Below are 13,938 nucleotides of genomic sequence, written 5' to 3'. Positions count from 1 at the left end.
AATGTGTAAGTAGTAAAGATGTCACATGTGAGAGAAGCAGGCAAATAGTTTGGTTACTCAAAGCAGGACATGCTCTGGATAGATGAGCTCTGAAGCCAAATGAAAAGAAGTCACCAAGCATATTCCCAAAGCTAACATTCCTATTGTAGAGGAAAGAGTTACTGTGATATGAGTCAATGAGGTTAGCTAGGCATGGAAAAATGAGACAGTTAGACCTGATGTCGACCTCTGCTTTGAGTAATGACTCTTAATGTCATTTCAAACTCCTCCTGCCCTGCGTGAAATGGAAACTCCATTGAATTAGATGAAGAAAGGTGAGCTGAGAAACAGACATTGAAAGAGCCCTAAAGGGGAAAGAATAGTGTTTTGACAAAAAACAAAATGACTTATGCATAATCAAGAAAAACGAACTTGAAGAATGAAGGTTACCAAGGTAACCGGAGACACCTGAACCTGCAAAGAAAATGGTAAAAAGCAAAAAATCCTCAAACCAACATAAAACTAACTTATAAAATAAATTATAAAAAAAAATGAAATGGATAGCTTGAGGATTAGTAATAATGCATCAAGGTCTAGAAGACTGACTATGGATTCTGACTAAATTAGAAATACTTAAATATTTTATGAAATTTTGAGGTGACTGACATTCACATGCAACTGTGAATGACTAGAAAAACATGCACCATTGCTTTAGACAACATTTACTGAAGACAACATTGGACATCAGACAATTAGAACTTCAAAAATGTTTTCACTAGTAGCAGATTGTAGAGGCAGGGGTTGTAGAGTTTGGCTGGACGCATATACTGACTGCACTAGTACCTTAAAATATGCTTAATCTGAAACCCCATTTATCAACCCCCAAAAGTACCTACAATCTACTTCAGGTGTAAACATCTTTGTCCACTTATGAATGAAAAAGAAGAACTGGGAATCAGGGATAGAGATGGGTGTGGAAGGGAGTATAGGGACATCAAGGCAAAAGAAAGACAGAAAAGATGTGGGGTCAACTAGAACAATCTGCCAGCTGAAGATTTGCCAGGCAAAAATTTGTGAACGTGTTTGTTTCACGCTATTAGTCTTCACGACCCTTCTCCAAAATGCTTACATTCTTCTCTTCATGCTTTATACTATCAGACCTAAAATGAAAGTGAGTTTTCAATTGCTTGTGGGAAGAAATCAGAGCTGGCTAGAAAAATTAAGCTAGTGAACCCCATGATCTCTTGAAATTACAAAGGGAAAACAGTGATGACTCAAGGGGGCTCAAGCTGGAAGCCATGTTGCATAATGCGGTTTGCTTTGTCACCGTGAATTTCAAGAGCATGCCTAAGACATTTAACTTGCATTTCCTGTAAACGTAGCTGAAAATGACCATGTGGTTACAACACAGTCACACTACGGCATGTTTTTCTTTTTTTCTTTTTCTTTTTTTTAAATTCTTGTTTTCTTTTTGATTCTTTGACATTTCAGGCATCATACTAGAGTCCAAAATAATGTCCAGCAGCACTGGCCCTAATTCTTCTAACCCTATTCATATATATTTATATTACCTTCATAGCACATCTGTGACGGTGAGACATTATTTAAAGTAGATATTAAGGCAAGCTGTCAGTCAACTAACAGAGCAGAATATGCAGATATAATGGGGACATATTTATAAATGTCAATTAAAAAATTAGTGTGTAAGTACTAATTTATTTGAATCCATTCTGGTTGTCTCCCATTTTCTTAGAAAATTCACTTAATAGAACTTAGCTATTCTCAAAACGAGTGTGGGTGACAGTCATCTAATAATTACACTCATTGATCCAGATCAAGCACCCCTATGAAAAATATGTGAGTGAAAAGGCACAAGAGAACTCTAGATTGATCCAGAAATGGAGGTGGACTGATGTACATCTAAAACAGTGCTTGAACAGAGAAAATAATAGAGACAAAGATGTTTAGACCTTTTCGAGCGAATCGTGGGAGAGAGTTATTATCATATAAGGACTGAGTGGTAGTTTGGCTAGAGAGGGAGGACACAGAGCCAATCAGGGAGGCGTAGGGGACTGAATTACTGCTCAAAGCTGTAAAAAGTAAAAGCCAATTGGACATGGGAAACAAATTAGTAACAGCAGTAGACCATCATAATCAATCAATCTTGTACATACAGGCACTTCAGACATGCACAAAACAGCGTCTGGAAACTCAACTAAGGAGATGTCTAAAGGTCCAGTTACTCTACTGTAAACATAAAGGACATAAAACCAGAGAATGAGACTTGCTCATTACATGATGAACCTGATTAAATCACCAGCATCATGAATACAAAACTCAATAATTAGCTTATCATGAAGTTTTTTTTTTTTTTTTAAAGATGCTGAACAACCATTCTTTTTTAAACTGTTTGTGTTTACAAGCTCCTCTATATGCCAGACAGAAGAGATTTCGTATTAAACACTTTGTGCAAAATGAAACTTGACATAAAATTTTCCTTTCTAAGGAAAAAAGGAACAACTTGAAACTTCAGAAATTGGCAAATTTTGACTGCATATAACTCCTTTCCCCACAACTCATTTTAGGCACTTACACTTGGACACTTATTAACTTTCTTCAAATACTTTGCAGTTAATTTATGAAGAAATTGAATTTGGTATATTTTCATCTTTTAGATATATAAAATGTGCTCTACTGAGATTATAAAAGTAGCTACTTTTTAAAACAACTGCTGGAGGACTTTTGTTATGTAATCAGTCTATGAATCATAACACGCATCATAACAGAATATGCTATGAATGAACTTCTTGAGATCTCATCATACCTCATACAAAAGCATGAGGATCCTACTTAGCTTTAATGTGAGTTGCATGTGAAGAGCAGGTGTAGAACTTGACTCAAAAAACCCACCCAAAATACAGCTAAACCCACTTATTTTTGTGGCTACAAATAAGAAAATACACTTTTTTTGCTGACACACCTCCACATCAATCAACATAGGCTATGAAAACACAAAAAAATTAAAGACAAAATACAGCTAAATTACAACAGATCTTGTGACATGCTAGAAAGTCAAAAGAAACACCATGCTGAAAACATGCTTTCACACTTTCTTTAAAATAAGAAAATAAAGAGACAAAACACTTAAAAACTCAAACACACACACACACAAAAAAAAACCAAAACAACCAACAAAAACCAAAACCCACCACATGCAAAACACAGCTGAAATTGTATCCATAAGAAACTTATATTTCCAGATTTGGTAGAAGATTGCCAAATGTGATTGATCTTATACAGCCTAGTAGTAACCCCTCCATGTGAATTAAGTGAGAATGTATGCTTTAATTACAGTGTAGAATTATCTTCTGGTTAATCGGTGGTAAATACATGACTAAAGAACATGGCACACCACATGTGCCACAATTTCAAGGAAAAAAATGGGAGACCAAGGTCAGAATTCATCTTTATATTAACAGATATTAAACCTATTAAGTATACCCCTTTACCCCACTGAAACAAGTGGGTGTTTTGGCCTTGTCATTAGTGCATTAAATTAGGATTTTGTCTGTTGTCAGAGTTTTATGATAAGGGCTTTTAAAAACATTTAAGAAACACTTATTTACAAATTTGAACCTGTAGGTTGACATGCCCATAATAAACAAGAAGGAAGTTAGAAATTAAACAAAGTGCATAGCTGCTACCATACAGACTACAATCTAGATGAACTGAAAATGCGATACCTTTTCACAAAAAATTCTTTATGAAATGAGTTGTATTTCAGGTCCACATTGAATTAATACTCTGTGATTTTAAAAACTGATTTATTACATCTTCATTTTTATTTAATAAAACAGAATACCCTCCCACACACCAGTCTATGTTGATTAAGATGTCCCTCTATAGAAAAAGGAAGGAATCAGTGACAGTGGTTACTGTAACTGATACTTGCCCTTATCAAAGAGGTAGAAAGAAAAATATATTTAAAATTTGGACACGGAAAAAAGAAGAATACAAAAGATCAGCCTGATTCAGTAGGAATTTGTCATCCATGAAAATTTAGCAAGGATGCCTTTAGTATATTTGACAAAAAAAATAATGTTACTTTAAAATTTCTTTTTCATACAGTTAGAGCTAAGGCAGAGAATGACATTACATTTTGTGTACAAAGCTAAATTTACAAGATTAGCTCTAGACAAATATGTCATTCTGCAATGGCTATTCTAAAATACTTACCAATGTGCATATAATATTGCAAAATAAGGTCACTCTAATTCCATAAGAATGTATGTTCTTCAAAACTAGGTTAATTATTCTGAAATTAAAGTAATTTTTGTTCTGTATCAAAGACTTAGCTCTACCAAGCAGCCCCTAGGGGCTCTGTAGCCTCATGGCAGAAGCCCCAACTCTGACTGAGGTTTAAAAGTCATCTACATTGAGAAAAGGGGAGACTTGGTTTTCAGACTCTGACCTAAAATTGTTCAATACAATAACATGTGGCAAAACTATTGACTAAAATCCAGAAAGAAAAAAAAAACAACAAACCAACCCTCTTGTGAGGAGCAGGACTTTCAATTCCATCTCCCAACTATGCAGATTTTGATTGCCTCTAGGTTTGAAAGCAACAAAGTGGGATATCAGAGAAGTGTCATTTGCACTCTGAAGCCTATACCTCTTTTAGGTACCTAAATCCTTCATGTGAGTCAAGTTCACATGAAGAGCTGTATGTATGATTGCTCACTGTGAGAAAGTTATGGTCTTGCCATGGAGACAAACATGCCATGGAGACAAACACAAAGTCTGGTCTTGCCATGGAGACAAACCCCAGTACTTCCTTCAGCATTGTCATGATTCTCATAAACAGAGATTGTGTGGATAAACTCAGGTAAGAAATTTCCTGCTATACTGCAAAGCAGGTGACTAAATCCTGACATCACTGCTTCCACTTCTGTTATGTGCACCTTCTTCCTCTGGACCTGTTTATGCTTTTTCTGCCTTATCTTGGAAACAAGTTAGTGGAACTGCCTTAGGAACGCAGGGAATAAGAGTTTTATGAGCACTCACTTTTTTATTAAAAAGCAGAGTCTTTAATTCAGAGCTGTAATAATTCTATTTATTTTTCTTGTATTTCAAAGCAACTTATTTAGTTCGTAAGAGATAATGAGATAATTGTTTAATTGGCACCCAATTACACAAATTACTTGCAAGTGTGACACACTTTATACTTAAACGGGGAAAAAAACAGTCACTTTTGAGGCACGACTCAATTTAGTTCTTTGGCTGATTGGCAGATTGAAGTCTTTGCCTGAGCCTTGGGTCTCTCATAACCCACTCAAACCACTTAACATAAGTTATTTTCCTCTATGCAAAACTGGGCTTCCTCATTTGATAGAACCTTTTGTGAGGGCTTAATTATTACCCCTTCCCTAACTTTACTCTCCCTTGTGGCATAGACACTTCTAAAATTTGCACACTAGGTTAATGATTTTAATCTTATTTCACAGGAAACTTGTAGAATGGGAAGAGACTGACTTTTCCTCAACTACTCTAGTTCCAGAAGAATAACAGATTCCTAAATTAAATCCTGTATGGTACTGAGAGACTGGGTATTTTCATGTTTACTCAAAAAAAAATTGGCACAGCTGTAACCCACTCACTGGCATATGGGCTTATCTAACAAATATACATGTTTGGATAACACATACGGACATTGGGTCTTGTTCTCAGATGTAGAACTGTGGGCTATTCCAAATGTCAAGACAAAATGTCAAATTTATCTATGGAGTTACTCCAACCAGTGAGGAGTGAAGCCAGAGATGAATTTGATCCTTCCTGGACAAGGTAAGATAGGAAAACATTTAGGTAAGTATCAGACCTGTATTAACAGGACAAGAAAAAATGAAAGGAAAGCAAGACATCTGCTGTGTTGGTAGTTTAGACTGCGGATTTTTATAAAACCTTCATGTTGAATTGAGAATTTTACGACAAGTACAACATAATTGTGCCTAAATCATTGCCTACATATCACCAAAGATAAAATACTGCTTTCCCATAATTTCTTTCAAAAAGTTATGTCTAGCCACCTGTATTGGGAGTATTTTGTACTTGCGGTTAGAAATTCAAATTTACCACAACAAGCATTTTGCATTCAAATTATATAGGAGTGTCTCATGACAGAGCCCTGGCACAGGCTGCCCAGGGAGGTTGTGGAGTCCCCTTCCCTGGAGATTTTCAAGCCCCGCCTGGATGCAGTCCTGAGTAATGTGCTCTGGGCAATCCTGCTTTAGCAGGGGAGTTGGACTAGGTGATCTCTAGAGGTCCCTTCCAACTCTGAAACTCCATGATTCCGTGATTCACTTCTCCCAGTGAAAACTGGCAATCTGGATATGCCAATATAATTTAAAATTTTCTTTTCTAACACTTCTTCACATTATGGATTCATTGTAAACTCCTTTTCCCCCCTCCCATTGGAAGCAACTGGTGTGCCTGGAAAGCTCCAAGGAAACTGTGGATGCTTTCATAATCTAAATAAATAAATCATTATAATAACAGTGATGTCCAATCACCTATCCTGATGCAGTTGTACTGACTTGGCATACACTGATTATCGAAGTACATTCAACACTGTCATTTATCTGTAGGCAATGTTCAGAAATGATAACATCTTACATAGTAGATAAGGCCATCATACAAGGGTGACTGTAGATGTCTTAGTGAAACAAACCCAACAGATAATGACATCAGCCCCAAACCCTTCTCGCAGCTGCCTAACTTTGCCCCAGCAGTACCTAGGGCCTATTTCTGGTACCTGGTAGAAAATAAAAAACACACATCTGACAGTGAAAGAACAACAAACCCAACAAAAACAGTATCCTGAATGTACAGCCTTTCTGTAGTTTCTCTAAATTTGCCTTGAAAAGGTTTGTCTTGCATGTTATTTAACAGTGTGTTATTGTGTGGAGTTGGATAAACATTCCAGCAGGATCTAAATATCTAAGTTGAACTCAGCCAGATTTTAATGAAATGTTACCCCTAATTGAAGTTAATATGAGTTAAGTGAGGTTCTGCTTTTACTAGCAGAAGAACTGTACCTTGACTTCACTGGGGCTAAGATTACATATTAAGAACATGTTAATTAGCAAGTGTTACAAGACAAATCTCCTGGGGTAGGATTTTTCTTCTTGATATTTGGTTGCATGCTGAGTAACATAACGGCCTGACCTATGCCTAGGGGTCTTAGGTGGTACAATAGTAGGAAAAAAGTCATAATTTTATTTCTGTGCTATATTTTTAATAATAATTTTAATCCTCCATTTTGTGAAAAGGTTTACAGCAAAGAAAAAGGCCTCATAGTAGAAACGGATTGCAGATGTTCTGCTCAACTATCTTCACAGAAAACTGCAAACTTCCCAGATAAAAAACTATGGCACTGCAAGAAAAGGTACAATTCCACTCCTCTCCAGCTCTTTTCAGATCAGTGAGGCAGAACTACGGTGTCTACAAGTACCACAAATTCTGCAATTTCTTAATAACTTTACATTCTGAATGTAAATTGAGAATTAATTACAATAAATTAATTTTATATGTAAAGTTGCTAAGACTTGGAATAATTTTTTTTCTGCCCACATTTCATTTTAATTTATGATGAATGCTAAATGGATAGGTAAGACTCCACATCTAAATACATGGACAGCAGAAAATTATGCTTATATACCTAGTCATTAAGCCATCCACTCTACTCAGTATGTACCTGTATACAGATAATGACTTGTTTTAGGCATAAGCTAAACTTTAAGTACTGTAATTTTTCTTTTGATGTTTCAAAGACTTGTATGTATACTTCTATTTCTGTAACAATCTTTAAAACTTAGTATGAAAGTTTTTTGCTGCATAACATACAAAGCCTTTGCTCAGTAAGGATGAGTCTCCATTAATATTGCAGTCTCAGAAGCACAGCTGTGAACCAAAACTTTCAACCATTTCCATTTAATGCACTTAGGTTCATATTGTAGAGAGGTCCCAGAGCACGTCAACAAGATTCCCATATTCAGATGAAACTAAACTAGAAGATGCATTCCTGAAACACACCAAATTTGCCCCATCTGCTAAAGAGCATTCAGTGAACTGGAACAGACTAGAAAAGCAAGGCTGGGGTAAAACTCAGGCCTCTGGACTCTTCCCTTTCTACCTCTGCCATAAGCATGCAGCGTGGATGTTGGGTGTTTGACCCTAAATTCATTGCTCTGCCGATCCACTCATGCTGGGGCACACTATCTTAATACAGCCACTGTTTAGAAGATCAGAAATGAGATTTGTGAGTTCAGTTAACCCTTTCGTAATATTTAGTATGTTGGCGTCTGCAGCTAATCTCTCAACATCTCAAGTACTTAATTTCCTGCCTTTATGAGCTTGAATTCATTATTTTTTGTACTTAATGTAATAAATTTGACCAATACAAGGCTCAGGAAGATTCGGTAAGTAATTAGCACCAGACCGGGACCATGTGCAATCATATTGTAATAGAAAAAAGTCTACTGGAATACATCATGATCAAAATAAAGCCAATTAAAAAAAAAAAAAATTGACTCATTTTACCACTCATGGGGTGGTAAAAAACCCCAATACTATTATAAGTATTTCTCTCCTGGTGTTTCTTAAGTATCATAAACTGAACAGCTTTAAGAAAACAATGCTTAATAAATAAAATATTTGGGAGTGTGTTGCTTCTACCTTCAGAACTACTGACATGCTAATATCCTCCTCAACCCTAACATACAGCCTGATTTTAAAAGAAAAAAAAAAACATTTCTGTAGTTAGTATTTCTTTTCTGTATTGTACATTTACAATGTAGTAGAACTTCCAATGATGTTGATTACCTGATAATGCAGTAGGTAAGAGGAAAGCTTATTTACAAAGATGTAGCTGTAAGAAGATCATTAATAAATAGAGGGAGGTACATTTCCCAATAATCTTTTCTAGCATTGTTAGCTTTAACATGTAATTTTAGCACATAGAAAATATCCATACAACATGTGTGACTTTGGGGTCTTCTTTACAAATTTTAATTTTGTTTCATCCAGGATTTTTCTTTAAATGAAGAAATTACAGAATTATTTCCAAAACTAACAAAGAAATACATTGTGTAAAAACTTTATAATCAATCAAAATACATTCTTCTGAACAATCAATCTGTTCTGTAACAGCACCACTAATCAGTTTGTGATCATAGAGCTCTCCGTGAATTATTATTGTCTCTTACCCGGAGTTTGAAAATTAAGGCGTCGCAGCTCCACTGGGTCTGTGGGATGGTGAGAGGGGACCTCCTTGCTGTTGGGTATGCTGCTCTTTCTAGAATCAGATTCAGCCCTCTTCCTGCACGGAGAAGGTAAATACACATAAACATAAGATCGAGGTGTTAGCTTGACAAATAAAGGTGCCTGACTGTTTAATCGTTATATTCTACAGGTGAGAAATTTATTTCTGAAAGTGTATTTGATCCAGTGCAAAGGTAAAATAATTAAGCATGGTGGATAGGGTAGCTACAATTTGCAATGGCAAAATAAATGTAAATACAGTAATGTCAGAGGGAAAATAACTGCATTCTCTAGATCAACATTCTGGGCACCCAAACAGTTAACTATTATAAGATACAACATGAAATGTACAGAAATTCACACTATCTCTATTTTAAAAACTAGCTAGCTGTACCTTTACTAAAAAATAGCCAATTCTTGGGCATGTAATTAAAAACAAACACGCCAAGTTATTATCATTGAATACTTCATATTTTATACACACAGCTCTACATTGCCCATAAAAAATACCCTGCATTCTTCAGGTACTTTCAATATGACAGAGAACAGTACAGAAGACATCTACCCCAGAAGACTTCCTTTCACGTTATAGGAAGTTAAGAATCTGCTCTGTTGCCTCACATCTCTTTAAGAGCTCCATTACACAATCTTCATGCAAATGATCACACCTACATATTCAAGGTTCAGATTCTGGATGAAAGACTTTCCCTGCAATTATAGTACTCCTGTCAAACTGTCCAAAACAAGCTGGGAAAGACAGAAGGAAAGAGAGAAAGAAAGAGAGAAGGACAGAGGAGGGAGGGAGGAAGGAAGGAAAGAAGGAAAGAAGGAAAGAAGGAAAGAAGGAAAGAAGGAAAGAAGGAAGGAAGGAAGGAAGGAAGGAAGGAAGTGAGGGAGGGAGGGAGGAAGGAAGGAAAGAAGGAAGGAAGGGGACAGAGGATGGAGGAAGGGAGGAAGGGAGGGAGGGAGGAAGGAAGGAAGGAAGGAAGGAAGGAAGGAAGGAAGGAAGGAAGGAAGGAAGGAAGGAAGGAAGGAAGGAAGGAAGGAAAGGAAATTTGTGTATGCTTCCCTTTTTCTAGAAAGAAGCAGAGTCCGTGTATGTTGACTGTTCTGGTACAACGGACTCCCATCACTTGAGATTATCTTTTTCTGATGCAAAAACACGGAGAACCATGTTAGAGAAAGAATATCTATCACTCTGCATTTTTGTTCAAGAATATGAAAATTTAATGCTTTAATTTGAAGTGGAATCCTTCTTCACTGGTACTCTGTGAGTTCCTGAATGAAATCTTCATATAGTATAAAATGAAGATGTAAACAGCACCAAAGAGTTACTTTGTGAAAACAGAACTGAGATTATTATAAGGTTTATGATAGCAGAATCTTTTCCAGATGTCCAATATTTGCTCTAACATAACACTATTGTTAGGGGTTTTTTTTCTTCCTTTTTTCTAATTGGCTCAAAATATGACAGCTAAATTTGTTATTATTCTGCTGGGCTCCCATCTTAAAAATGCTCCAGTTGATTTCTTGCTGTTCTTGAAATGATGAATACCTGGTGGCATTCACGAAAGGTGCATACAGCAAGATTTCAAAGACTACGCAAAAAAGCCAAACAGCAACATCGTTACAGGAATAATTTGAAAGTTACTAGTCCTACAATTTTACGGGGCTGGGGTGCAGGGGCTGTTTTGCTGTAAAAACATTCCATCTGCTCTCTGGTAGATATCTTAACACATGTATTAACTTCTCTTTAGTGAAGAGAGGAAGATTTAAATCTGATTCTTCTGGTTTTACTTTAAAAAAAAAATATTATGGAGAAACTCAGTTGAAATTCCCTTTTTACTTTTGATTCTGACTATCTCAAACTCCTACCACAGTAGCACAATGCCTTGGTGTTCCTACTTCTGAAATAAAGGTGTGTGATGCAGCTTTTGAGAAGTATTTTTATCTATATTTCCCTCTCCTGAAGTCTAGGGATCAGTGGAACTGTTCATAGACAAGCTTCATTTACCTTTTTTCCTCTTGCAAGTCAGTACTGGGCAGCATAACTTCATATTAATCTACTAAAAGCACCAAAATCTCTTCTAATCATGTATCGGAATATTTTGAATACTTAGGACAATAGGATGGTTTATTATTTCTTATTATTCTGGCCTTTTTGTATCTTTCCAGACTATGTAAGACATCACAATTCTTTCAGATTATGCAATGGTTTTGAGACAGCTGGAAAAAAATTCGTAAAAGACAAATGAGATCACCGTATCATTTTCACTTGTAGAACTGTAAGTCAGCACTAAGTGCATGCGTATGGAGCATTATGGAGATTTAGAGCAGCTAACACTTCAACCACAACCATGCATTCCTTGAACAGCTTTGGTTATAGCAAAGAACCACTGTTTTAACTTCATTAAAACACAAATAACACCTTATGTATATTGTATAGCTGTGATGTCTCTTGAAAATGTACCTCATGGATACACAGAAAAAAACAGTGAAACTTGGCTGCATGTGTTACACTACTTTTCAGTGCTGTAAACAACACAACAAATCTTTCAGTTGCCATTGTATTGATAGATTACTGTCTACATTCATGTAGATTGACAGATACTTTGTCTTAGATCATTATAATGAAAACTTTTTTTTCTCCTTTTTTGGATTAAATGAAGAGTGATTACTTTTCACTTCTCACCTGTCAGGTTTACTGCTCCATTTTAATGCAGCAAAGAGGGGAGAAAAGGTGAAATGTTAGTCGACCAGCAGCAAACAGGGTTAAGCATGACACCAGGAGATGTAAGAAATGTTGACTTACAGTAAAGATAAACCAAATTAAGAAATGACAGTTCATGAAAATATTTAATGCTTTGGAATCATCGAATAAAAGGAGGACACAAGGTTAAGTCCAAAGAGAACCTTCTTCTGCTGAAAAAAAATCTCTTTTAGACATTATCTGCAACATAGTGCCACCTCAAATTTTAGCCAGTGAGATAATGGAGAATGGGTGTTTAATTTGAGTTATCAAAGTAATGTTAACATTACCTTGACAAATGACATGTCACTAAGATACAGTTCCCTCTTACATTTGAGAGAGAAGAGAAATGAGAAAAGGGAGGAGAGGAACGATGAAAGTGGAGGGCAGAGGAGAAAGGGAAGGAGAGAAAGGGAGAAGAAGAGGGAAAGAAAGATAGGCAAAGAACAAGGTTAAATACATGAGATACATAAGACTTGTACTAAATTAAAAAAAAAAAAAAAAAAGAAAAAAAACCACCAAAGAAAACTTTAAAAACGACTTTACAAAACCAGATTAATAAAATGGCAAAAAATTTTTAAGAGAACCCTGGAAAGTAAGGTAAGCATAAATCTTTCTCTAACAAAGTATTATACACCTTTTTTAGATTTAGAAGGAATGTCACAAATTTAAGTCTACAGTGACATATATAGATCTGTAGTGATCTACGATCCATAAAGGTCAGCTAAACAGGGAAAATAATATATTATCTCCCACCAACAGGTTCTAAATACACTGTCTATCTTTCTGTCTGTCTGTTGACCATAATGAATAGGGTTTCTACAAACTTTTAATAGCCTGCAGTCTGCAATGACCAGATTGCTCACATGATATGAAAAAATCTTTATAGAATCCTTCACCATCACTTAAGATTCCCCCATTTTCAAGTCTGTGTTTTTTTTTAACATCTATTTTTTCCCTTAGAAGGACATTTCTTCTTATAGCTCAAGATTCAGCAAGTAGTCAGCAGGTCAAGGGAGGTGACTCTGCCCCTCTACTCCACGCTGGTGAGACTCCCACCTGGAGTACTGCATCTGCCTCTGGAGCCCTCAGCACAGGAAAGATATTTCCCGCGGAGTGGGTCCAGAGGAGTGCCACAAGAATTATCAGAGGGCTGGAACACCTCTCCTATGAGGAGAGGCTGAGAGAGTTGCTTAGTCTGGACAAGAGAAGGCTCCAGGGATACCTCATTGCATTATTTCAATACCCTTAAAGGGTATTTATAAGAAACATGGGGACAGACATTCTGGCAGGGCCTCTAGTGATAGAAAAAGGGGTAATGGTTTTAAACTAAAATAAGGAAGATTTAGACTAGATATAAGGACGATGTTTTTTACGATGAGGGTGGTGAAACACTGGCATAGGTTGCCCAGAGAGGTGGTAGATGCCCCATCCCTGGAAACATTCAAGGTCAGGTTGGATGGGACTCTGAGCAACCTGATCTAGTGTGAGATGTCCCTGCTCTTTGCAGGGAGGTTGGACTTGGTGACCTTTAAAGTTTCCTTTCAACCCAAATCATTCTATGACTCTATGATTCAGAGTGCCAAAGTTCACTATGTTCAAAAGATTCAAGTTTAGGTTCTTGTCTTCTGAACTAAATCAAAAGGCTGCACTTTATAAGAGTAAACAACACAAAGTCTGTCAAGATAGCTTTCGCTTATTTTCTTTCCAAATGGAAACCCACTCTACAAACAAACCCAACTCTAGAAAGATCTAGAATGAGGAACATTTTGCTCTTCATCAGCAAAAGGCTGAAATTAGAGAAGTTATAGAAGATGCGATTTCTTAAAAACCAGGAGGAATAGCCGCTTAAATTCATATGGGTGAGGGGGTAGTGGGGGACATGAAAGGATGCT

General features: G+C 36.4%; 1 protein-coding gene across 1 annotated transcript in view; it reads right to left on the bottom strand.

The window, feature by feature from the left end:
• PTPRD (protein tyrosine phosphatase receptor type D) overlaps positions 1-13,938 on the bottom strand; it is a gene marked incomplete at both ends in the record, with an annotated part of 283,207 nt that overhangs the window by 69,781 nt on the left and 199,488 nt on the right. The window contains 3 exons of the mRNA XM_082497465.1: positions 412-453; positions 9,240-9,352; positions 11,987-12,001. Of these exons, the coding sequence (XP_082353591.1) occupies positions 412-453; positions 9,240-9,352; positions 11,987-12,001 (170 nt within the window). The remainder of the gene's footprint in view (positions 1-411; positions 454-9,239; positions 9,353-11,986; positions 12,002-13,938) is intronic.

This window comes from Vanellus vanellus (assembly GCF_965231255.1).
Source record: "Vanellus vanellus genome assembly, chromosome: Z".
Taxonomy (NCBI): Eukaryota; Metazoa; Chordata; class Aves; order Charadriiformes; family Charadriidae; genus Vanellus; species Vanellus vanellus.
This window is presented reverse-complemented; position numbering and strand designations above follow the sequence as displayed.